The following is a 23321-nucleotide window of genomic DNA, read 5'->3' as shown; positions in this document are numbered from 1 at the left end:
TCGAGACCCTCTGACGCGTGAACACGCGATACTTGGTCCCACATGTCATGGAGGCGGATCCGGGCGGGTTGGGGTCACGGGAGGTTGCCACGTACGTTTCTGGAAGGTGTGGTGTGTTGGCTAGCCATGTCCGTTTTGGTTTCGTCCCGCCCGGTTGAAGTCTTTATTAGACGGCCGTAATTACACGTAATCATGCTGTATGGGACAATTAGTAGATAATCACTTTTTTCTATTAGAAGGTCAACTTAGCACGACATTTCACCGAAAGATCTCTACGAGATTCTGATTTATATAGTCCTTCGCTGATCCACGACTAATATGTACAACTGAAAGGAAGACGGGGATACGTGGCATACACCAGAGATAATTTTTCTGTGAAACCGAGTCTCATAAAATTTCCTTCCCTCATCCACCCATCAATAAACACCTATCACGAGACTATAAATAAAATCAATAAAAATACTCACAAATGTATAACTCATGAACACGTAATTTAAATTTTGGTGGATAGAGTTGTATCACCCCTGCACTAAAAGTTGGGAATCATATGAAGTGTGATTTTCTCGCTTGTTTTGGTATTTTCTGAAAGGAAATGCTTTTTGTGTGATTTTTTTTATGTAGCGAAATGCAATGAATGATCGAGATGGTTAGTTGATATGCGTGTAATGAAGATTGAATTTCTGTGATTTGTGATTCAAACAGATTATTTGAATCACTGTCAGATGATTCAAACGCAACATATCTGTTGATTGCTGAAAACATTGACTAGCTAGCATGAATCATGATCCGAGGATCATTTTCTAGTGATAGAGCTTGCATGTGTGCATGTAAAGGAGATAATGTGAAATACAAGTAAAGCTACAAGCTTTTGCCCCCTGCCCTCTTAGCATGAAGCATGATGAAATCATGAAAGTTGTCTTGCTATTATCAGTGAAAACCCCTCTTTCTTTCTAAAGATCTTTCCTTCAACCACCCGGCTCCAATGTCAGCTGAGCAGATTACCACACACTACAACACTACATGTTGCTAGATATAAAGGGAAGCAAAAGATTACATAAGAACTGTCAATTCAAATAACAGTATGCATTCCAATGTTCAACACTGAACAATCATCTTCCAAAATGGTGTCAGGTGAAAACATACAACTGTGTACATGTAGTTCTGATCGATAGTTCGATGCAGTTTTAACCAACAAGACCCATCAAGATCACAACAACAGTTTAAGCTAAATTCAACAATAATGAGAAGGCTCAACAAGATAGGATACTTCTATATCAGGCTTTACATCGACCTGATCAGGCGTATTCTATCTTGATTCTGCCTCTTTAATTGCCCGAATAAGATGGGTGATGCGATACTGGAGCTTCTCGTTCTCCATGACTAGCTTCTTGTTCTACAAGGTTTATGAGACAAGATGTGGTTATATAGAGATCAACAGCTGTATGATGGCGACAGTCAAGAAAAACAGATTACCTTGTCCTTTTCAGCCAGGCATTCTGCACTAACTGCGTCCAGCTTTGACTGAAGATCTTTCATGGCAGAGGAACTTGTCTCAGATCCACTGTTCAGACCATCTAGTAAATCATGTAAGGAGGGAATTAGGGACTTCTCTGATCTCTCATCAATAAGCTCATCTGGAATACCAAAACCATATCAAATTACCTTTGTTGTACAGCAAGGTTTCCAGCTTTGCTAAGCGTATCTGCAAGACGAAAGGAAACAACCATAAAATTAGGAACGATGACATCGAGACAACCACATATACATATTAAGCATTAGTGTAACCACTCTAACCAAGCATGATAAGATTACCACGGGCTTCCATTAGACTGGTCAACACATCACATCACATCACGATGACTTTTGATAAAGAAACATAAGAGACAGCAACCCACAAAGTACAGCTTAGACCGGTAGTTATCCATAGAACATAGCCAGCATGGTAGCCGGGTAGGTGATACTGCAGTAGTAGAACATATGGTCTATGGTAGCCTGGTATATAATGTTGTAGTAGAAAAACATGCTAGGTTGCTAGTTACTAAGTTAGGCGCTTGCGTTGCCAGTATGGTGGAAATTGAAAAGTCTTCAATGCAGTAGTACATATGGAAGCAACCGAAATTTGTTGGTTCGTAATACATTGGATTTTCTCCATAGCTGGAAATATGTTATCCCTCCTATAGGCTATAGCAGATTGAGTGTTAATTACATAATCTTATGCCTTGTAATACTCCCTCCGTTTCAAAATATAGGGCGTATTAGGATTAAAAAAGTCAACTTCGTAATTTTTTACCAACAGTTAATCAAATTATGCGTATGTTTAGTGTGCAAAAGATGTATCAATAAATTTATATAACACATATCTTTTAATAATATATTGGTTTCGTAGCAATTGATAATACAAGTAAAAGAAATGGAGGGGGTATTGGATACTACAAATCTATGCAATGACGTAGTAGTAAAAGTTGGAATTTCTCAAGCATTTGCTTGGGTTCACACATCCGAAATCTCAACCTATGGTCTTATGGATCCGATTCTGAAAATAAATAGCAAGATATCTAAAAAGCTGCTTGTGGTTATTTGCCCACAAAGCCTCACCAATTTTCTCCAAAGTAAGCATAACAGATAAATCCTTTCCCGTATCTTCTAATTCCTGAACAAAAACGTGGCATCTTACGGCGCCAATTGCTTCCAAACCAAACCCACCGCTGCCCAGGAAGAGCAGAGGAGCTACCAGATCACTGTCAACCAAGGCCTGCCTAATCTAACTTAAACCGAACGGAATCACAGGTGTTGAGGAGCTCGGGAGACAAGCGAGCGAACCTCGGCCTCGGAAGCTCTCTCCTGGAAGGGCTTGAGGGCCTCATCCAGCCCCGCCGCGTGGGCATCGCCCGCCGCCATGCTCGCCGTCCGTCGCAGCGACGGAAACCCTGCTCGAGCCCTCGGATTCGAGAGGAGACTACGGACTGGTCAAGGGATTTTTGGTGGGACAAGTGGAAGTGGATGGAGCGCGATGAAGTCAACGGACTTGTGGCCCAGGAGATCACACAGGCTGATTTCTGCTGTTGCTACAAGCCCATCAAGGCCCGTATGGGTAGGCCGTTATGATTGCTGCCCAGCAGTCCATGGGCCCGTTGAAGTAGGCAGTTGTGATTGAGGTTCCAGTCAGTAAAGGCCCATCCAAATGTCATGGCAACGTACTCTAAAAATGAGATATATCGGAAGCTTTTTTATACTCCGGTGTATATACTCCCTTTATAATGTCGGTTTGGAAAGGAGTATGTATATCATAAAAGTAGTATATATATCTAAAAAATATTTTATTTATAAACAAATATATGCATCTCAGAAAATAGTATATACATCTCAAAAAGTAGTATATACTTCAGTTATAATAGAATCAACTATGGATCAAATCGGAGTACGTACTAACGGAAATGCATACTGGTTTTCCTATATACATACATATGTGTTATATATGCAGTCCGCTCTCCGGAGAGTACATACTTCTAGCTCAGTCCATAGTTGATCCCGTTATAATTAAAGTATATATTACTTTCTGATATATGGAGATTATTTCCTGATATGTATATACTACTTTATAAGTAAAGTATATTTTTTTCTAAAATGTATATAATACATTTTAAGATGCTGAGAGAGGAGGACGGCAAGGTTTGTTTCCTTATTTCACATTAGGCTGAGAAGAGTATGTTGTCAGAATCTCTGTGTTTTCTTTCGGATAATATAAGAGTATACTACCGTGTAAGACCATTTCCTATAGTTGATGAAAAAAATCTCTCATATTCTGCGGCATTAGTGAAAATTATGGGCTTCTAATTTCAAATCCATCTAAGTAAGGAAATGTGGGATATCGGATATTCAAGTTCAACAAATTAAAATTCATGTTATCCACTTCATCACTTCAAAGAGCAAGTTCAATAGTAAATCCAAGTCCTTGCTAGATGACAAGCCACATCATCAATATAGCGGCCAAAGCGTACAATTTGTCTAATTGCAACCTTTATAAGATTTTTTAAAAAAAATCTTTACGAGTCCCACTTTCGATGCACCCATCCGTTTTTGGACTGATATTTATTTGGTAAAATGCTCGTTACACGTGTGAACTGTCCCCATGCGTGAAATACCTCAACGCTTTGCAGGACTAATATCAAGATAACGAATTTAGGGTGCACTAATCTTATTTAGCCTCCGTACCCAAAAAAATAATCTTATTTAGCCTCCTACCATCGTGAATTCGTGAGAAGCACAATTACTAATAAGAGCGACTCTAATCGGTTACTCGTATTTAACCTCCTATTCCTCTGATTTAGAGGCTCCTCATTCTGATTTTATCATTTACTAGTTGAGTACCCGTGCGTTGCAGCGGAAACAAAAATTACATAAACTGACTTCAAACATATGCAAAAGTTAATACTTACATCAAGTAAAATAAACAATCAAAAAACAAACCCATCATACTTTGTAACTCGCAAAGGCACTTAAAAATTAACCTTGCTTAGACTCTATACCTCCACAGACCCATCACTGATCGTAGCGAGAATTGTAGTCTGTTCTGGCACTTTAAATACAAGAGTCCCAGCCAGTTGACTTATGTTAAAAGTTATTTTGTCCGGAAGAATAAGCATGCACCAGTCATTTCTGAGCGATTAAAGGAGCTTTTCATTTCTTTACTTGTAGCATGAGTTCTTCAAGCTAGCTTGTAAAGACCTAGCATGTCGATGCATCGTAAGGCTGTAACCTGCAATGAAAGAAATAGGAATTCTAGAGAAATATAATAATGTCATAAAATTGTTTCCGAAGGACTCGTGAATACAATCATGTATGGAAATTATGTGCATATAGACACAATACTTCTCCATGGATCTCGTATTTGATTGACCCATCCAACACAGCTCCCAGCACCATTAATTTTGAAACTGTACTGTTGATATCTGGTATAGTGAAGGACAGCATTGAAGAATAGACTCTCTGCGATGCAAGATTACTGCAAATATGTATGAAATAGACAACATTTACAATTCCATGCGCTGGCCCATTGCAAAAACATGCTAAAATGTCTCAAGAACATACATTTTGCAACTGGAAATTCATATATCTTTCTTAACATACAACTATCCCCATACTCCACACGAACATGATGTTTCACTATCCTATATTCATATAATGATGATCTTCAGAGTACATGAGAAGAACTGACAAGTGACAAAAGCTAAGGAGGACAAATTAATCCAATAGTTGATCAAATATTTTCATACACCGAGTACCACGGCTGTTCTTGATCTAAGCTTGCAAGAAGCACCATGAAAACATATGAAGTGTATTTTTCATGCAATATTAAATCTAGGGTTATCCCTTATCTTGGTCATTGTTTTCTCAAGAATAATGAGCAATCTGCAACCTCGCAGATCCAACACTCCTTCGGCCGTACCATACGTTGGAGCATTGCTATGGCCGCGATGCATGTTTGACATGTATTGGTGTCGGGCACACGACCTATGGTAAGTCCAACCAGGCATATAAAAAAAAGAACCTTTTGCTCAAAAGCCTGAAGCCCACCAGGCCACCAGTAAGCTGTAAAGCGTGCAAGAGAACAATTACTTAGTCGTGACTCCATCTTACCTGCACAGCTACTCATCTAAGCTGTGCTAGGTGCTCATGGCAAATAAGGAAATTGGAAAAGGAAGGATTTTTCAACACCCATTTCATATGCACAGCGGGACAAAGTTCTTTCTGTTCCTGGAGCCCAGATTTTCATGACTGGATCCAAAGTTGGCTGTATCTCGGTAGGAACGTACTATCCCGAACATCTAGCAATGTACAGTCATGCATGCCATCACCAATGTGTTTTCAGAGTCTGACAAGTGCACCACACACGCATTTCATCAAACACATGAACCTCACAGCACGGAGCACCACCGCGGCAACAAGCAGCCGAACCCCCTCCGCCTCATTTCATCAAACCCCTCTCAATACGCATCCCCTACAACCACCCGAAGGCCTACGAACCAGAGAACACGACGAGGAGAGGGCAGTATCAGCAGCCGCACCTGTCGTTGGTGCGCACGAGCGCGAGCTTGAGTGGCCACGACGGGAGCTCGGCCCAGCGGAGCGGGCACACGTTGACGCAGAAGTCGTGCCCCTCCGCGTAGAACCGCGCCGCCCGCGACACGTCCCGGGGTCGCTGCAGCACCCACCGGAGCGTCGCCGCTGCCATCCCCCCCACCTCCTTTTCCCTTCCCTCCCTTTCCACACCACGCCGGCGACGCGCACAATACTCTCAGATCCAATGGCCCAGAGGGTGAGCTAGAGGCCGACGAACGGCGCGGACGTGGTGGCCGTGACCTGGCGCCTCCGCGATGAGGTGGCTCAGAGGGGAGGCAGGGCGGCGCGGTGAAGAGGGATCGGGATGAGGGCGACGGACGGGCGAGCGAGCAATGCGGATGTGTGGGCGCTAGTGCGGTGCGAAGATGCGGACGGACGAAGATGCGGAACGAGGGGCGCACGGAAAATGCGGGAGCGGAACGCCATGAGGCGGAACAGGAACCCGTACCCCAGCTCGTCGGGCTCCGCCACGGAGCGGCCCTCGTGCTCGACGAGGCGATGCAACTTCTCGAGGGCAGCTTCTCGAGGCGGACAGGGGCAGTGGTGAGGTGGAAGGTTCACCAGGGCGGAGCAGGGCGTCATCGTGCGTGCGGCTTCGGCTTGAGGCGGTGCGAGATCGGCGGCTCGGAGGTGGCGATTCGGGATGGCGGCGGACTGGGGCAGCGGCGAGGGCGGAGCAGGGCGTCGACGTGCGTGGCTTGAGGCGGTGCAAGACCGGCGGAGGAGGAGGACAGCCCCACGCGAGAAGCGAGCGCGCGAAGATCGCAAGGAGAGACGCGAGTGTGACGGTGCGCCGCCATTCTGGTGAATGGGGCGTGTGGATCGCGGACGGGGACGGAAAGAACGGAAAGTGGGGATTAGTTTGCGGAGGCGAATCGTGAGTGCGGGAAATCCGGGAGCGGAACGTAATCGTGAGCGGAACGACGACGCTTTACAGATCTTTTAAGTAGTACAGATACTTCTTAGCACGTTTCAACCAATCTCTCACATTTGACCCCATATATTTCAATTATCTCTATTTTATTAATATCTCATAACTAACAGGTAACCATTTCATATTTAAAGAGTGTTATTTCCAACGGCTACATTTTCAACGACTACATTTTTAACTACTATATTTTCAACGGTTACATTTTCAACGGTTATATTTCAACAGCTACATTTTGCACCTCTATATATGTATGCCCATTCACCTAGTTCCTATACCAAGTCATTGGCCTTATTGTTCATTCTCTAATTGAAATGAGTCATCGTCATCGTCAGATGACGACGACGATGAACTCATCCTTGCCACATTACACCAAGCATACTCAATATCAAGCTATATGTAAGGAACGATGACGTCCTAAGATAAGGATGAATTAAGACTTGGAAATTTAAACCACATTGGCTCCAAAAACTTCACAAGATAAATCTATCTCAATTTTTATCTAAATATGCTCTAAATTTATCTAGTGTGTTTACTCTATCACTCAAAAGCATTGTAATATACTCTAGTAAGGTAAATTGTAAATATGTAAATGCAGAAACATAAATAAGGTAGAGAGACAAACTCGGCACAAGAGATTTTTATCTTGTAGTATCGATTGCATGAATGACATCTCTAGTCCACGTTAGAACTCCACAAAGGATATGCTTCTAATCGTTAAATCTCTTACGATCACGGCTCTTGAGTTACTAAGTCGTCAAGACAAGGTCTTAAGCACAACGAGTCACCAAGCCACTAAGGTAAGGCCTCGTAACTAGCCTCTCTTCCAGTCACTTATCACCGCGATCACTTCGGCGCTTGAGCCACCAAGGTAAGTGTCTCCACTTCCTTGTACATGTGTCTTGCTATCGCTCCACACCAAATTAGCTAGTCAACAAGCTTGAGCCACCAAGATCTAAGATGTTGACGAGTCACCAAGACTCCAAGGTGCCGACGTACCATTTGGTACAAGCTATAATCACTCTTTGATCTCTTCTTCAAGTTGTAGCACCTAGCTACAACTCACTCTAATATTATGCTTAATCGTCTTGAATGATCACTTTAAACACTTTGGTAGCTTGGATATCTTCTCAAGTATGTATGATTTTCCTCTAGACTCCAGCAATATGCTACACATTCAAGTAACTGAGTAGAATGGTATTTATAGCCCCAAACTCGTCAACTAGACGTTTTCTTAATGGTTCAGAAAATCTGTTAACACCGGATGATCCGATGAGAACAGTAGTACTAATACCGGATTATCCAGTAAGTACAACCTCATAAACTAGACGTTGGAACTCCACTCAAAGCCTCTGTGAACATTAGATACTTTGGTGTACCTTCAAATCCATCATCGAACCTTCCGATGAGTTATCTTGAACCATCCAAACCTTTACAGCCTCTCTGTGTAAAATACTCTAGTATATTCATCTTCAGAGCACCAGACTTTTCGGTGTGTTGTTCTTCTTTCATCAGCACTTTGAAGTCGCATCTGTAAGAAATGCTCTGATGCTATAATCCGGTGTGCACAAAGCAAGCACTGCACCATCCAGTGGGTTGATCTCTAGTCTTCTGCACTTGCATTCTTCTTTGCAATAAATACTCCGGTGCTACCCTGTGTATATCACCGGACTATCCGGTGAGATCCTCAGTATTCTCCTCTTTCTCAGAAATACTCTGTTGAGTTCAACACACAGAGCACCAGACCATCTGGTGAAGTTATCAACATTCACTTTGCCTTTAGACAAAATACTCTGGTGAATTCAATCCCTCTGCACCAGACCTTCCGGTGTAACAAATCTTCTTGGGGCTTTTTCAATTCAATCAAACTTTATCCCGATTGCGGTAGTTTCTTAATGTATTGCATCTATGAGACCTACTAACATATATTCTTCACATACATGTTAGTCTCAATGACTATGTTGTTATTAATCATCAAAATCACAAATCATAACCTTATAGGGCCATTTTCGCTACACTATGTATGCTCCACAATGGGGCGATCATATGCCTAGGCGTCAATATATTCATCGCGACAGAGAAGACATGCATTGAAAGTTGTACAACAACTATTTTTCAAATCATCCTTTACACTGATTTTTTTTTTATCTCTTCTTATTTCCTTTCACGGCTGGAGTAGCTTCGACAACTAGCTATTCTCCAAAATCTTGTTTCTCAAGTGGGCTTGTAAATTGAGTGTCATCCCAATTTAACTCACTGTTGTCCGCATTATTTGCATTTAGCAAATTAATATAGCTATGCATTTAACTACCTGTAATGCAAGATCACATCATATAAGAATCAAATTATCCATTTAGATAATCACAGCCTATATGAAGATTACATTGCAAAAAAATAACAACATATGCAAGGTTTCTCTCCCTTGCTCTCCACCTCTCCAAATCGACCTTCTCACAGTTTATGTCTCGATAGTTGACAAGTTTACATTATGAGAAGATCACTTATAAGGCTAACATGCATCAATAAGAAACATTCACTCATAGTATGGCATCAAAACATCATTTACTTAAACAGAGCAGCAATTCCCAATTGCTCATCCTACCTAAAATGGTAATGAGAGCACACCTATTTGTTCACCATTAAGCAGATTAGCCACCCTCCTCGGAACACTTTTCTTTGCAAATCAGAACTAACATCATGCAAAATCACTCTAGTCAACTTTTTTCCTCTATTTTTACAAATGCGGGCAATACAATACATAGGTAAACCTAAAGGCTAAAGCTCATCTCTCCCTTCTCTCTCCTCTACCTACATTGCAAAAAGGGATCAATTTGACCGATCCTTTGACCCGTCGCCGACGACGAAGCTCGACGGGATGTTAGTACCAGGAGGACCAGCGTGATGAGAGGAATATGTTTTGGGGGGGTGACGGCAGCATGCACACCGGCGATGGAGGTCCATGGCTGCGTGTGTCGGGTTGCACGACGGTGGCTCGATCTACTGAGGGAGATAGGGAAATGAGGGGCCACTGAGGCTCCACAGACCGCGGTGAATCTCATCGTGGGGTCAGATGGAGCGGAGGGTGGCCAAAGGCGGCGGTCGGCGTGGAGGCGGAGGAGAGCTTAAGGCAGCCGGTCGTGAGGAAGAAAGGAGGCGTGTCAGCGAGCCGCGATCGACGAGATGTGTCGAGGAGGAGGCGAGGAAGCTCATGTGATGCTTCTTGACCAGATCTAGTGACAGGTGGCGAGGAGAGGTGGTTGGGTGCTCCACAACATGCTTTGCTCGATCTGCTGCGGTGGTGGCTGGCTCGGCCGAGAGAGAGCAGGCGAGTGAGGAGAGGGAGAGAGGCGAGGACGTGGTGGCTCGAGTGAGGGAGGTGGTTGTACCTAGCGGGAAGAACAGGCCCACTATGAAATTATAATGATGTCGTTTAGAGGGGGTAAATATGTATTTTCATAAAATATTGTCCCTTTTTACTGTTAGCCTAAACTTGCACCGAAAAATAAACTAACGGATTTTTCACAAGTGAAAATCCTAAATATACTAGGCTTAACTAGTGCACAAACACCTTAAATAAGTGTGATGGTTACAATTCTAGAGTGACAAAGATTATTCAAATCTAGCAAAAGATATGCAAGAAAGCTCTAATTGAAAATCTTGACACACTGTTGACTGGAAGTGTTGAAATTACTGTTCACTAGAAGTTCCAGGTTCAATCCGGAAATTCCGGGTTTAGATAGAGAAAGAGCTCGAAGTTGAAATTAAAGTACGCCTAATGAGTTATAGCTCAAACCAAATGAAGTCGTATGTTCCAAATGATGATTTCAAGTAGATCAATGGAGAACCTACAAATAATTTCACATGAACAAGTAGATCCAACAAATATGCACAAATGAAAAACAAGAACTCAAGAACAAGGAAACAAGAAAGGAGACATAATATTTGTTTCTCGAAGTTCGAACACCTCCTCTAGAGGTTACTACGTCTCTGTCAATCATATTTGAGACGAGTCTCTTTCAATCTTTTTCCTAGCCAAGCTTGGTCACACTTAAGTTTGGGTTTTTACTCTTAATTTTTTCCCTTTCGAAGATGAAATCGGACCCTTCACAAACTTCCCATGACACAACACGACCTTGGGTGCTAGCTAGTGACGCATAGCCACCTAAGAGCTTCAAGCTCCAAAAGTAACAAACGCGATGATGAACTTCTTGCAGATAACTCGAGTGCTCAAGAATATAGTTTAGCTCACTTGCAGTCAATTTTCCAATCTCTCAATCTAACTCATTTTTCTTTTTACATCTCACACTAAATCAGAGTAGGAAGGCGTTCTTTTGACTCTAGAAAGTTTTTCTTTTGTGCCCAAGCAACAGCTCATTTAAAAAGGATGAGAGAGTATTTATACCCAACCCCTAAAAACTAGTCGTTATGTCCAAAAGTCAGTACAACCCGGAACTTCCGAATTCACTCGAAACTTCTGAGTTACACGAGCTAAACCCAATAGAGAACCCCAACCCAGAACTTCCGAGTAGACTAAAGAGGCCCAAATCGAGCACCCCAACCCGGATTTAACCCGAATTTTTTTGACAACTCGGAACTTCTGAGTCAACTCGGAACTTACGAATTCAGCATAGCAGTTCTTCTGAAAAAAAGATAACTTTTGATCCTAATGTACAATTTTGACGATTTTAGACTCTACAGAAAGCTTATTCAAAGGGATACACATCTCAACTGAATTCATGATCTGAAACATATTGAATCAAAACTAGTAACACCCTGAAACTCGATTCGGACACTTCCACACTTTCCACACTAGACTCATAAAACGAACTCTCACTTTGGATTGGTTAGAAACTTTTGAGCACTTATACACAACAATTAGCTCTACGTTGTATCCCTATTAATAGTGCGGCATACATATGCTCAAATTCAAAGATAAAATTCGTTTGAACCACTTTGAACCTTTGAATATATTCTTTACTTCAAACTTAGAGGGTTGCCAACTTTATATCATTTTCACATCAATCTCTTCTTATTCTTCATGTGATTGATGCGAATCACTTATAGCTTCCCATGGGCTCATACGGTATTGGCGCAAAGCCTTCACTTGATCTTCACCACCATCATGGTCCTTTGACGCTAAGCTATTTGCTTGTCCTTCACTACCGAATGGTCCATCACAATCGAGTTTTGTTTGAATTTTACCGTTTTGCCATATAAAAACAACTTTGTATCCGATATCTTCAATGAATTTACTTTATCAAATATGGAGTCCAATATTTGTTCTTCACTCTTGGCATATTGGATTTCATTTTAACTTATGTCTTCTTATAGATCCTAACTCCTAATTTACTCTCAAGAACAAATCACATGAGTTAGTCCATAAAATATAATTGACAACTTTATACATCAAGTTACTTGATCTCCATAAGTAACTTAGCTTTTATACTTATTGTCGTTCTTCATATGGAACCTAACTCCACTTATTTTCAGGCACATAGCACACGGGTTACTCCATAAAACTCTATTAATAATGATATACCTTCAGTTACTTGATCTCCACAAGTAACTTAACTTTTATTCTTCAAGCTTCTTCTTCTTTTTATGAGCATCATTAAGATTTCAATGACTTTGATTTCTTTTAACTCATGGCATTTCTCAATTAATCCATACTTCATCATTTATGCATCACCTATAGAATAATATAATAACAATTCTCAACATAATTGTTAGTCCATAGATATTGTTATTGACTTACCCGAGTATTACTTAAAGCTTATTCATCTTGATGTATATTTCTCCTCCATACATCACCTAAGGAACACCATACTAACAATTATTAGCACACTTCTTAGTCCATAAGTTTTGTTATTAATTACAAAATTCACTCTTAGGGGTTAGATGCACTTTCACATGGCGGCGCGAGCAACTTGTAGTTGCAATTTTGCTCGAATATGGGCTCACGGCGTGCTCCTACATGTGGGAGGAGGGGGTGAGTGACTAGCAATGAGGGCTTATCAAATAACGGGAGCTGGATGAGGGGTCGGTTGGAGATGATTTTAATCTTTTTTTTTCTCAAAAATAGGATATAGGTCGTATAAGACATCGGTTGAAGTTGCTTTAATGCTTTGAAGTTTAATATTACATATGTTTCTACGTCTACGATGGCATAGAGCCCACACATACTAATGTTTTGCGTTCAAATCTTGGACTTACGTTGAGAACAATCAATATTTACTCCATAAGTTCTATCCATTACTTTGTCTTCTTTCACAATTTTACATTCAAGGTTTCCTGTTGCTTATACTACACGTGCACCGATGGGTGAGCCGATGTTAGTTTTGATAAAACCATTGGAGTGTAGCAGTTCATAGGCGCTAGCGACTTTTTTTGGTAAGAAAGACGCCTATATGAAATTTATTGGAGTGGAAATTTGTTTTTAGATGAAATTTATTGGAGTGGAAATTTTAGCGTGCAACCGGCGATGAGCCGATGATCCTATCCAACGGCGGGGATCCAACAGCGGACACGCGCGAACCAGAAAAGCCACCATAAATAGCTCTCCGGGGAAACCATTTTTTCTTCTTTCCGTTCCCCTCCTAAAACCCTAGCCTCCCGCGGGTCCACCCCCGAACCCCTCCGCCGCCGCCGCCGGCGAAGCGCGCGGCGAGGAGATGGCGCTGTACCTACTCTTCGAGTCGGCGTCGGGGTACGCTCTCTTCCATGCGTACGGCATCGACGAGATCGGACAGAGCGTGGATGCCGTCCGCGCCTCCGTGCTGGACCTCCAGCGCTTCGGCAAGGCCGTCAAGCTCGCCGGCTTCTCCCCCTTCTCCTCCGCCGTCGATGCGCTCAACCAATGCAACGCCATCTCAGAAGGTACTCCCGAAACCCCCGCTGTCTCCCGTGACGCGCAGCCCGAATGATTGGTGGATGGTGTTTGGGTTGGTGCAGGGATCATGACCGACGAGCTGAGGAACTTCCTGGAGCTCAATCTGCCCAAAGTGAAGGAGGGGAAGAAGGCCAAGTTCAGCGTCGGCGTCATGGAACCCAAGGTCGGGTCCCACATCTCCGAGGCCACCGGGATTCCCTGCCAGAGCAATGAGTTCGTTCAGGAGCTGCTTCGAGGAGTGCGCCTGCACTTCGATCAGTTCATCGACCAACTCAAGGTGATGAGTCTTACTTTTAAGATTATTTCTACTCTATATTTGACATTTTTGTAACTGATCCAAACATGGAGTCTACATTTTTGTAGTGGAATAAATCAAATGCGGGTTGTGCTGTTGTTGAGTGAGTTGCTGCACATTAGCTGGTTGTTGCAGAAAATTGATGCTCTGGTAAAATTGCACTTGTTTAGCTGAAAACTATGATTCTGCATGACTTTGGTCTGAGGAGTTGCACACTACAGAGTTCATGAGCATCTCGTCAGTTATAACTACGTTTTGCTTGTGCATCAATTTTTCTTTTTGGGTATTAGTTCACATGTGAAGTGAATTGCTTGACACAACCAGTGATTGCATTTTTTAATTGTTTGTTTACTTGCTCCTTTGGTGTTTGGTTGCAGAAATCTGACCTGGAGAAGGCTCAGCTGGGTCTGGGACATAGCTATAGCAGAGCAAAGGTCAAATTCAATGTGAACCGTGTGGATAACATGGTGATTCAAGCAATCTTTCTGTTGGACACGCTTGATAAGGATATCAATTCCTTCTCCATGAGAGTGAGGTTGGTTTCTCATCTGTCCTTAATCTAACTGTTCACTGTTCAGTGCTTCTGTTTAGATGCTTTGACGGCATTACAACATTGTGCCCACCTCGATATTGTTTTGATTTTGATGTTTGAGCCTCAGCAATATTCTAGATAATGGTATTTGAGTGGCCTTGTTTCTTCTGTTTGCATATCCTGTCATGGCATTTTTTTCCTACAGTTATGTCATTCTGGTCAAGTGGTCTGCACTGTGTCATATTTTTCCATTGAGGGTGTGTATGTAACTATATGCTGTGCTTCAGAGCAAGCAATTCAAAGCTGTGATGTAATGTTGTACTTGCCACTCAACTTAGTTTTAAATTATCAAGTGTGGGCAATGCTGGAATACTCTTATTGAGGACTCCTACAAATTGCAGCAAATGTTTGCGTGAATCATTTCAAGCGTGGAGCACCAGTATAACTGGTTCTTCTAAGTTTGGCCAATTCTGTTTTTTGGGAGATTGTTCTTAGGACCACCCCAGGCTATATGCTTTTGAGAGATTATTCATCTCCTCAGCCCTGCAGTATGTTCTATGTTATACTTGGGATGGGCATATGACAAATTTTATTTCGTTGACCAGATGGTGTAACTGTTATTTTAATATTCTGTATGGCAATGGTGTTGGTGTGGATGTATTAAGTTTTTACTTGACCATGATGCAGGGAGTGGTATTCGTGGCATTTTCCAGAGCTGGTCAAAATCGTGAATGACAACTACCTTTATGCTAAGATTGCCAAGTTTGTGGTGAACAAATCTGATTTAGCTGAAAAAGACATTCCAGCTTTAGCAGATCTAATTGGAGATGAGGACAAGGCGAAAGAAATTGTTGAAGCAGCAAAGGCTTCTATGGGTAAGACATATGCCTACAATTGATTTAGCTTCTCAATAGTTGTAGTGATATCTTCATGGTTCCCTTATTGTTCACCTTTGTGTGTTCAGGTCAGGATCTTTCACCAGTTGATTTAATCAATGTCCAACAGTTTGCCCAAAGGGTCATGAATCTATCTGAATACCGTAAAAAGCTCTATGAGTATCTGGTAACAAAGATGAATGATATTGCACCAAATCTCACTTCTTTGATTGGTGAGGTTGTTGGAGCTCGGCTAATCTCTCATGCTGGCAGTCTTTCAAATCTTGCAAAGTGCCCTGCCTCCACTCTCCAGATACTTGGTGCTGAAAAGGCGCTTTTCAGGTACTTAATGAGCTGTTTATGTTTTTTTTCAGCCCCTTGTTAATTTAAGCCATGCTTACAAAACCATTATAATTTTGCTTTTGATTATTGCTGTTTTGCCAAGTATTCAGAAGTTTGCCTTTATGCCTCTGATTTCCTTTTTGTTTTGTTTTTTCTCACAATTTAACCGCAGAGCTCTGAAAACACGTGGAAATACACCCAAGTATGGCCTCATATTTCACTCATCTTTCATTGGCCGTGCATCAGCTCGAAACAAGGGCCGAATGGCTCGATACCTGGCAAACAAGTGTTCCATTGCTTCACGCATTGACTGTTATTCAGGTGAGTTGCAGAACTTTGTTTTCACATTTTACATATGCCGACTCCTTGTTCCGAGTGTGATTGCATTATTTATTCCAGAGTTGAGTACATCCATTTTCGGTCAGAAGCTGCGTGAACAAGTTGAAGAGAGACTAGACTTCTATGACAAGGGTGTTGCACCACGGAAGAATCTTGATGTGATGAAAGCTGCTATTGAGGGTATTACAAATGCAGTGTCGGAAGATGGTGATGGTAAGGATACACATCCCCACTCCTTGATCACCTAAACACTCAATTCAACACACTTGTAGTCACATGAAACTGTAATTTACACGCTTTGCATAATTTCTTTTGCAGGCAACGATAAGAGTGATGTGTCTGCTAAGAAAAGTAGGAAAAAGAAGTCTAAAGCTGAGGCTGACGGTGAAGCAATGGATGTTGATAAGCCCGCTGCTGGAGAAGATGAACCTCAAACTGAGAAGAAGAAAAAGAAGAAGAAACACAAGCTAGAGGAGCCACAGGATGAAGAGATGGCTACCGAGGCAGCTGATGGTGGTGTCAAACAAGATGAGACTCCGAAGAAGAAGAAAAAGAAGAACCGTGAGGCATCAGAGGATGTTGAGCCTAAGACAGGCACTGAAGGGAAGAAGAAAAAGAAGAAAAAGTCAAAAACTGAGGACAATGATGTGTAGTTATTTAGTAACTAGCATTTGTGCTTAACGAAGTTAACATCTTGGATCTACTTATGTACACCAGTTGATCCAATTGGGCCTCAGCTACATTAAGCGTTCACTAGTGGGTGGTGCCGTCACATCTTGAGCCCGTGTGAGGTTTATAATGTAGTGAGGCGATGAGGCCTGAATTGAAACGGTAAAGCTATTGCACGCCTGGTTCGGTATTTCTATATTGTCGTTGATGATTCACAGATGCTGAATAGCCCTGTTGCAGCTTGCAGTATAGTTTATTGCAATTTTAGATATATATGAAACTTGAAGAGGATAGCTCATTAGCTCGCATGTGTTTCTATTATATTATTATAGAAATAAGGTAGCATTGTTTATTACGGCAAAATGACGTGAATATATAGACGTATTATCGGCATTAGCTCGTTTCATTGCTGCAGCCTGTAGTGGAGTTGGCAATAGAATTAAATTGAAACATTCTACAGCAGCATTTACTCCATATAGGCCTTCCTGTTGGGGATTCTCCAAGAGTGACCTGTGATTCACCGGCAAGTTTTTTCCCGAGAGCATGCAGGAGAGCTGTGTAACTTCATTTTAAGCAATACATTGTCAGTTGTCACAATGTCTTTTGAGAAGGCTACTCAGCAGATCACTTCTGTTCCAAAGATACTGCAATTTTTTTATTACTGTTCTCCTCTGAGAGGTCCTTCAGAACTTGTTGGACATCATGAACTACACCGAGTCTTCTGAACCATCCTGCCAGCAACTGAGAAGGCTCTTGGCCAATTGTAACGCCGTTTTCTTCAAGCTCTGTCAAAAATGCTAGCGCACTTTCTAACATGTTCACCTTCTCGTAAGCACGCAGTACCAAGGCAATGCATTTGTCGCATGGTTTCACTCCTGCACTTCTCATGTTCCGTATTACACAAACAGCTTCATCTATTCGACTGGAGAGGCAGTAAGCATTCACCAGAAGCGCGCACAGCTTCGTGTCAGGCACTATCCCAGCAAACTGTATGGCATCGAAAATCCGTTGTGCCCCACCTGAATCGCCTTTGTATGAATAGGCTCTCAGCAATGCCTTGTAAACTTCCTTTCCTGCAAATGTCTGCTGATCCTCCATTTCTTTGATTAAATCTTCTGCTTTGTCCAACATGTCAGCCCTGATATAAGCCATGGTCATTGAGCCGTATGCACGCTTATCCAGCGGGAGGCCAAGCAAGACAATTTCTTCGAAAATTTCCTTTGCGCGGGTGAGATCTCCAGCCTTGCTGTACATGTCCATCAGTGCAGTCAACATGACCTGATCACAAGGTAAACCTCTGCCTTTCATGGCATGAAATGCATCCTCAGCTTTCTGCAGCAGCTTCTGCTTGCCACGGATGTGGATCAACTTGGTGTAGTCGCGAACATTTGCTTCGAATGAATCCTCCAGCAATGCATACTCCAGTAACTACCAAACATACATGACCTTTGTCAAATTACTTGACTCATAAGCCCATTGCTAAGAACAGAGTATCAGTTAACACCGAACAGATCAAATGTCAAGAAATTCCAAACTAGTAATTCACAATCTTTAGGCAATCGTGGTGTTAATAGTGATCATTTCAAGTTTTCAACCAAGCACAGCAGCAACCAGAGAATATTTGGTCCAAACACAACACTGAAATAGCCAAGTAACGATCTAAATTCAGTATCTTTGAGCGGTGTAGAATCAACAGTTCGAATCAGCTACGTCAAAAACATGGAAATGACTTCCTAGCTGTTCTAGCACTTGAACAAGCACCCCTAACAACATGACAGCATAGAACATCGCATGATGCTTCAGAAGTTCAAAGATGTAACAACCAGGTTGGGGAATGCTCACTGTCACTGACCTCAGCAAGCAGCGTGCTCTCCATGGCCTTCAGCTCCTTTAGAACCAGCAACCAATCAGCCCTCTTGGGCTTCATGGCCTTCACCCAGTACGCGAGCAACGCACCAAGGTTCTCATCCCCGGGGGACAGGCACACCACGCGTGTCATCAGGGCCTTGCAGCGGTTGGGCAGCTTCGGAGACAGGCCCCGAATCGCCCGCTTCTGGGACTCGGAGAGGTCGGACCCGAATGCGTCCCACCTGAATCTTGGCGCCTCGCTCACCGCCGTCTGCTCAGCCTCCGCAGCCAGCGCCTTCAATTCCGCTCCATGGCCGGCCGGCACGCGCACGCACGCGCATTGGAAGGAGGTCTTCGTGCTCGTGGGCGCGCTGGCCAGCTGGGTTCCCAGGGAGTACAAGGCGGTAACGGCGAGCGAGACCATGGGAGCAAGAAGGGACGGCGCCGGAGGAGACGAGGAGAAGAGGGTCGCAGGGCAGCAGCTGGGGAAGGAAGACGAAAGCGCTATCCATGGAGAGGAAAAAATCTGATCCGTCCATTGATCGAAGATTCGATCCGACGGTCCGTACGGCCCCTACGCTGTCCACGGAATCCTCGCCATAGATGCCTCATCACACGGGTGTCCGCCTCTTCCGCGACTCTGTCAGGTGGGTCCCACCTGCACCATCGCCGCCAGGTATAAATAAGCGGGGCTCCGTCTCTAGGGTTTGGGATTTTTGCCGCCGCCGCTCCTCACGCCCAGTCTTGGCCGCCGTAGTCCTCGCCGGATCCGATGGCCGTGACTTTCTCCGACCTCCACACCGCCGAAGGCGTCAAGGCCCTCGAGTCGCACCTCGCCGACAAGACCTACGTCTCTGGGTGAGCCTGGTTACTCTCTCTCGTGGTCTCGAATTCCACTTGCCATAGCGATTAGATCTGTTGATCGGTAGTGCTTGCGCCGGATCACTTGAAGTCGCTCTGAGGTGCTGTATAATGATTGTGCCCATGCTATGGCATCTTGCTGTTTTCGCCTCAAATTTAGCAAATCGATCTGGTGATTTGGGGCGGTGCTGTGCTTGCTTATGGTGCTTGTGATGCTTTGTGTAGGGATGCGATCAGCAAGGACGACATTAAGGTGTTCGCGGCGGTGCCGTCTAAGCCTGGTGCCGAGTTCCCCAATGCTGCCCGCTGGTACGAGACCGTCTCCGCGGCTGTTGCTGCAAGGTGCGATCAGTGTTGCTGTCCGTCCTCTACGTTTGTGATGTAGTTCGGCAGATGTTATAGGTGGTCCTGGGATTTGTTTTGATAGTAGATTGATCTGTAACTGGTTTCAGATTCCCTGGCAAGAATGTTGGTGTGAATCTGCCTGGAGCGGGATCGGCTCCTGCAGCAGCTGCTCCTGCCGCTGAGGCTACCAAGGTTTGTTCTCGCCGGACTTCTCCCAATCACCCCTTCTTTTTTTGTTTCTATCAATCTGTTATTACTTTGTAGTAGGTTGAGCAATTGAGCATTGCTGCTCTGTTTGATTTAGCACAGTACGCTTTATGAATTATGATTAATTGCAGAAACTCCCGTTGCAGTAATCTTATGCTAGATTCTTCTATTGAGATATTTTCTGTTTTGTTATATTGGATTGATGTAGCTATCTCTTCAGCAGATAAAATTGTGCTCACGTGGATGCTTTAGATTAATGAATTGTTGTTTGTTGTACCACCATCCTCTCTTAATGTAATCCTGTCAACTAACTGAAAACTAAAAACCGGAAACAGTAGTGGTACTGTAGTAGAGTTTATCATAGTCATGAAACTTCTCACTTGAACATATATAATTTTGCTGAGTTAGCTCTGGTGTATAATATGCTCTCGATCCTCTGCAGGAAGATGATGATGATTTGGATCTTTTCGGGGATGAAACCGAGGAGGACAAGAAGGCCGCAGAGGAGCGTGCGTCTGCCAAGGTCTCTTCCAAGAAGAAAGAAAGTACGTGTAATTTCAGTTTGGAGTGTTAACATACATTGTTTACTATATGCACTGGACAATTTTGACACTGTTTAGTTCAGTTTTACATCTAGATCTAGCCTGTTATGTATGGCTTGTGCTTATGCATATCTTTACAGGTGGGAAATCCTCTGTCCTGATGGATGTGAAGCCGTGGGATGATGAAACTGACATGAAGAAGCTTGAGGAGGCTGTACGCAGTGTTCAGATGGAGGGTCTCACCTGGGGAGCATGTAAGGAACTTGTGTCTCCTATCTGTGTCTGCATCGTTGCTTGCTATTGATTTGCCTGTGACATACAATTAACATACTCTTATATATTGCAGCAAAACTTGTGCCCGTTGGTTATGGAATCAAGAAGTTGACGATCATGTTGACCATTGTGGACGACCTCGTGTCTGTTGACAGTCTAATTGAGGAGCATCTCACTGAAGAGCCCATCAACGAATATGTTCAGAGCTGCGATATTGTTGCCTTCAACAAGATCTAAAAAGCTCAATAGACCACTCAATTTGCTGCTGGGGGTCTGGAACTGGGACTGGTTGTGATGGCGAGCGCACAAGTTTCTCCTGGGATGCGAGCTTATCCTTTAGTTACTCAGGTTTTGAATCTCTATTTATCTTAAAATAGTTGAAATGCCAGGCGGTGTGTTATGGCGAAACATGTGTTGTGTCTAAGGTCACCAGTTTTCTTTCTATGCTAGTTTTGGTGAGATGGTGATACATATTCGGCTGGAACTGTGATGCACCTGATAATCCCTCCCAATATGGTTGTGTTCATTTGTTGCTCCTCTCTCATGCACATGGCAATCCCAATGTTTTTGTTCAGGACAGCCAAATCTCGAGGGTACACGAAACATATGGTGCTCCTAGTTCTATGACTGTTGGTGTTCCAAGACTGTGTTGTGTGGGTGTGGTCTTGCGCGGTGCCAGGAATGCGAACGCCAAGATGAATCCAAGGTCGGAACACCATGAAGGCATGAACTGTGATGCAACGGCTCAGCAGCAGAACGATGATGAATTGGAAGTCAAAAAGCAGAGGATGAACCAACGCGGATGTACGATCGAAAGGTGCGAGCAGTATCATACACAGCACATGAACTGCTTTATTTATTCAGTTTTGTACAGTACAAAACTACTCTCAACAGGCACTGAAAATGGGCCAAGTCCATTGGAGAACATTATACCACATGCAGATAGATACAACCATGGCACCCATGCTTCGTTCTACAGTGGAGCACGCCACTCTCACGGCGACAGGTTCAGTAGCCGGAGATCTCAATGGGCAATGATCACCTGGGGCTTCGTAACCTCAGTCTTGGGCACGGTAACACTCATCCAACTATCATGTTACCATACACTCGGGAAATAAAATTACCAACAGTTACTGACCCTAGAATTGAAACAAAATTACCAAGTTACTGAATCAGTTTGAGGATACATACTTCCCAGCCAGTGCAATAGTCTTCACCTCTGAAGTACAAAAAGCTTACAGCACCATGAAAATGATCTTTAATTCACCAACTCCTCTACCTATCTACTACACCAACCATGGACCGGTCGGGTGCGCATTACTCTTTTCCTCTCTATATATAGTAGCAAGCTCATCAGCGATCCATTCATTTCATTTGTGATCCATAGCCCCATACAGCTAGCTCGTCCTGAACCTGCCTCTGGTTCAGTTTTTGTCGATCACAGCCTCCGAGAAGCCAGAGTGACTGTGGAGAATTAGTCCTTAATAATAATACTAGGGTATAACTGATGACGGACGTGTGATCCGTGACGTAAAGCTATATGTCCTAGCTGCATGTGTATGATGAACTCAAGAATGCCATGAGTTATTTAGGTTTGGATCTCACTTGGAATAATAGTTCCACATCATATGTATTTTTTATATGAGTCTGAATGAATTGGATATCCTCTACCTCTTCTTTGTGTCTCCCTCTCTTTATATATCCGAGTGAGAGAAGATTTACATGAGGACCTAAGTTAGACCCAGATCTAACTAATCCTTCTAACATATGCCTATCATTACGACGAGTGACCGCATTCCACCTTCCCTATCGGTCTATAGGGTTTGTGCCATCTGTCTCACACCGCGCCATCCTTATCGCCTGTTCTGCCAGATCCCATCCCCACGTGTCATCTGTGCTCCTGCAAAACCTATTGTCACGCTTTGTTAGACTGTCCTATAGTGTTTAATGCTACGGGACGGAACACGACAAGCCTGTATTGGTCACGCTTAGGTCCACCTGGAAGGACGACTTGTGTAAGAGATAACACTTGAGTGAAAAAGTATGTAATAAAATTAGACTGATTAGGCACATACCTGGCTCGCGACCAGAGAAAACTGGTTGCGAGGTTTCCCTCTGAGACCTAGAGACTGGTCGAAGAAACTAGTCGTGTGGTCGCTGGTCGAACGTGATGGGAGACCATGCTCCTGCCCAATCATAACGTGTAGAAAAGGTTGATTAAATGACCCTCATGGGTCCCCCTGCTAGGGGACCCTA

General features: G+C 43.3%; 5 protein-coding genes across 6 annotated transcripts; 2 read left to right on the top strand and 3 right to left on the bottom strand.

The window, feature by feature from the left end:
• Positions 1–1050: 1050 nt before the first annotated feature.
• Positions 1051–2981, bottom strand: LOC133891906 (uncharacterized). The gene is made up of 4 exons (XM_062332612.1): positions 2821–2981; positions 1663–1702; positions 1474–1574; positions 1051–1393 (listed from the first exon to the last, which is right to left on the bottom strand). The coding sequence occupies exons 1-4, from the start codon at positions 2896–2898 to the stop codon at positions 1307–1309; spliced, it is 306 nt and encodes a 101-aa protein (XP_062188596.1). The 5' UTR covers positions 2899–2981; the 3' UTR covers positions 1051–1306.
• Positions 2982–4705: 1724 nt separating this feature from the next.
• LOC133891914 (uncharacterized) lies at positions 4706–6232 on the bottom strand. Of its 2 annotated transcripts, none has more exons than XM_062332624.1 (3): positions 6066–6232; positions 4863–5002; positions 4706–4749 (listed from the first exon to the last, which is right to left on the bottom strand). In XM_062332624.1, the coding sequence occupies exons 1-3, from the start codon at positions 6230–6232 to the stop codon at positions 4706–4708; spliced, it is 351 nt and encodes a 116-aa protein (XP_062188608.1). The 2 variants fall into 2 exon arrangements, with proteins under 2 accessions (XP_062188608.1, XP_062188607.1); XM_062332623.1 differs by having other exon boundaries at positions 4706–4756; positions 4870–5002.
• Positions 6233–13625: 7393 nt separating this feature from the next.
• On the top strand, positions 13626–17179 carry LOC133893402 (nucleolar protein 56-like). The gene is made up of 8 exons (XM_062334411.1): positions 13626–13924; positions 14000–14214; positions 14610–14767; positions 15452–15639; positions 15729–15981; positions 16154–16302; positions 16381–16533; positions 16639–17179. Exons 1-8 carry the CDS (start codon positions 13720–13722, stop codon positions 16971–16973), a joined length of 1656 nt encoding a protein of 551 aa, XP_062190395.1. The 5' UTR covers positions 13626–13719; the 3' UTR covers positions 16974–17179.
• A 360-nt stretch (positions 17180–17539) lies between these two features.
• On the bottom strand, positions 17540–19344 carry LOC133893400 (pentatricopeptide repeat-containing protein At1g01970). Its single transcript, XM_062334409.1, has 2 exons — positions 18842–19344; positions 17540–18417 (listed from the first exon to the last, which is right to left on the bottom strand). Exons 1-2 carry the CDS (start codon positions 19259–19261, stop codon positions 17614–17616), a joined length of 1224 nt encoding a protein of 407 aa, XP_062190393.1. The 5' UTR covers positions 19262–19344; the 3' UTR covers positions 17540–17613.
• A 191-nt stretch (positions 19345–19535) lies between these two features.
• Positions 19536–21591, top strand: LOC133893401 (elongation factor 1-beta). Its single transcript, XM_062334410.1, has 6 exons — positions 19536–19695; positions 19924–20040; positions 20151–20235; positions 20693–20795; positions 20933–21046; positions 21139–21591. Exons 1-6 carry the CDS (start codon positions 19610–19612, stop codon positions 21300–21302), a joined length of 669 nt encoding a protein of 222 aa, XP_062190394.1. The 5' UTR covers positions 19536–19609; the 3' UTR covers positions 21303–21591.
• The last annotated feature ends 1730 nt before the right edge of the window (positions 21592–23321 follow it).

Source organism: Phragmites australis, chromosome 15 (assembly GCF_958298935.1).
Source record: "Phragmites australis chromosome 15, lpPhrAust1.1, whole genome shotgun sequence".
Classification (NCBI taxonomy): domain Eukaryota; kingdom Viridiplantae; phylum Streptophyta; class Magnoliopsida; order Poales; family Poaceae; genus Phragmites; species Phragmites australis.
This window is presented reverse-complemented; position numbering and strand designations above follow the sequence as displayed.

Excerpts from the sequence above, each read along its gene's own strand:
- LOC133893402 (XM_062334411.1), top strand. The coding sequence starts at position 13,720 with ATGGCGCTGTACCTACTCTTCGAGTCGGCGTCGGGGTACGCTCTCTTC. Across the intron at positions 16,303-16,380 it reads ACGCATTGACTGTTATTCAG|AGTTGAGTACATCCATTTTC; the intron begins GTGAGTTGCAGA and ends TATTTATTCCAG. Across the intron at positions 16,534-16,638 it reads AGTGTCGGAAGATGGTGATG|GCAACGATAAGAGTGATGTG; the intron begins GTAAGGATACAC and ends TTTCTTTTGCAG.
- LOC133893400 (XM_062334409.1), bottom strand. The coding sequence starts at position 19,261 with ATGGTCTCGCTCGCCGTTACCGCCTTGTACTCCCTGGGAACCCAGCTG. Across the intron at positions 18,418-18,841 it reads AGAGCACGCTGCTTGCTGAG|TTACTGGAGTATGCATTGCT; the intron begins GTCAGTGACAGT and ends TATGTTTGGTAG.
- LOC133891906 (XM_062332612.1), bottom strand. The coding sequence starts at position 2,898 with ATGGCGGCGGGCGATGCCCACGCGGCGGGGCTGGATGAGGCCCTCAAG. Across the intron at positions 1,575-1,662 it reads AACCTTGCTGTACAACAAAG|ATGGTCTGAACAGTGGATCT; the intron begins GTAATTTGATAT and ends ATGATTTACTAG. Across the intron at positions 1,394-1,473 it reads GCCTGGCTGAAAAGGACAAG|AACAAGAAGCTAGTCATGGA; the intron begins GTAATCTGTTTT and ends TAAACCTTGTAG.
- LOC133891914 (XM_062332624.1), bottom strand. The coding sequence starts at position 6,232 with ATGGCAGCGGCGACGCTCCGGTGGGTGCTGCAGCGACCCCGGGACGTG. Across the intron at positions 5,003-6,065 it reads CTCGTGCGCACCAACGACAG|TAATCTTGCATCGCAGAGAG; the intron begins GTGCGGCTGCTG and ends ACATATTTGCAG. Across the intron at positions 4,750-4,862 it reads GATCCATGGAGAAGTATTGT|CCTTACGATGCATCGACATG; the intron begins GTCTATATGCAC and ends TGCAGGTTACAG.
- LOC133893401 (XM_062334410.1), top strand. The coding sequence starts at position 19,610 with ATGGCCGTGACTTTCTCCGACCTCCACACCGCCGAAGGCGTCAAGGCC. Across the intron at positions 20,796-20,932 it reads CTCTTCCAAGAAGAAAGAAA|GTGGGAAATCCTCTGTCCTG; the intron begins GTACGTGTAATT and ends ATATCTTTACAG. Across the intron at positions 21,047-21,138 it reads GGGTCTCACCTGGGGAGCAT|CAAAACTTGTGCCCGTTGGT; the intron begins GTAAGGAACTTG and ends TATATATTGCAG.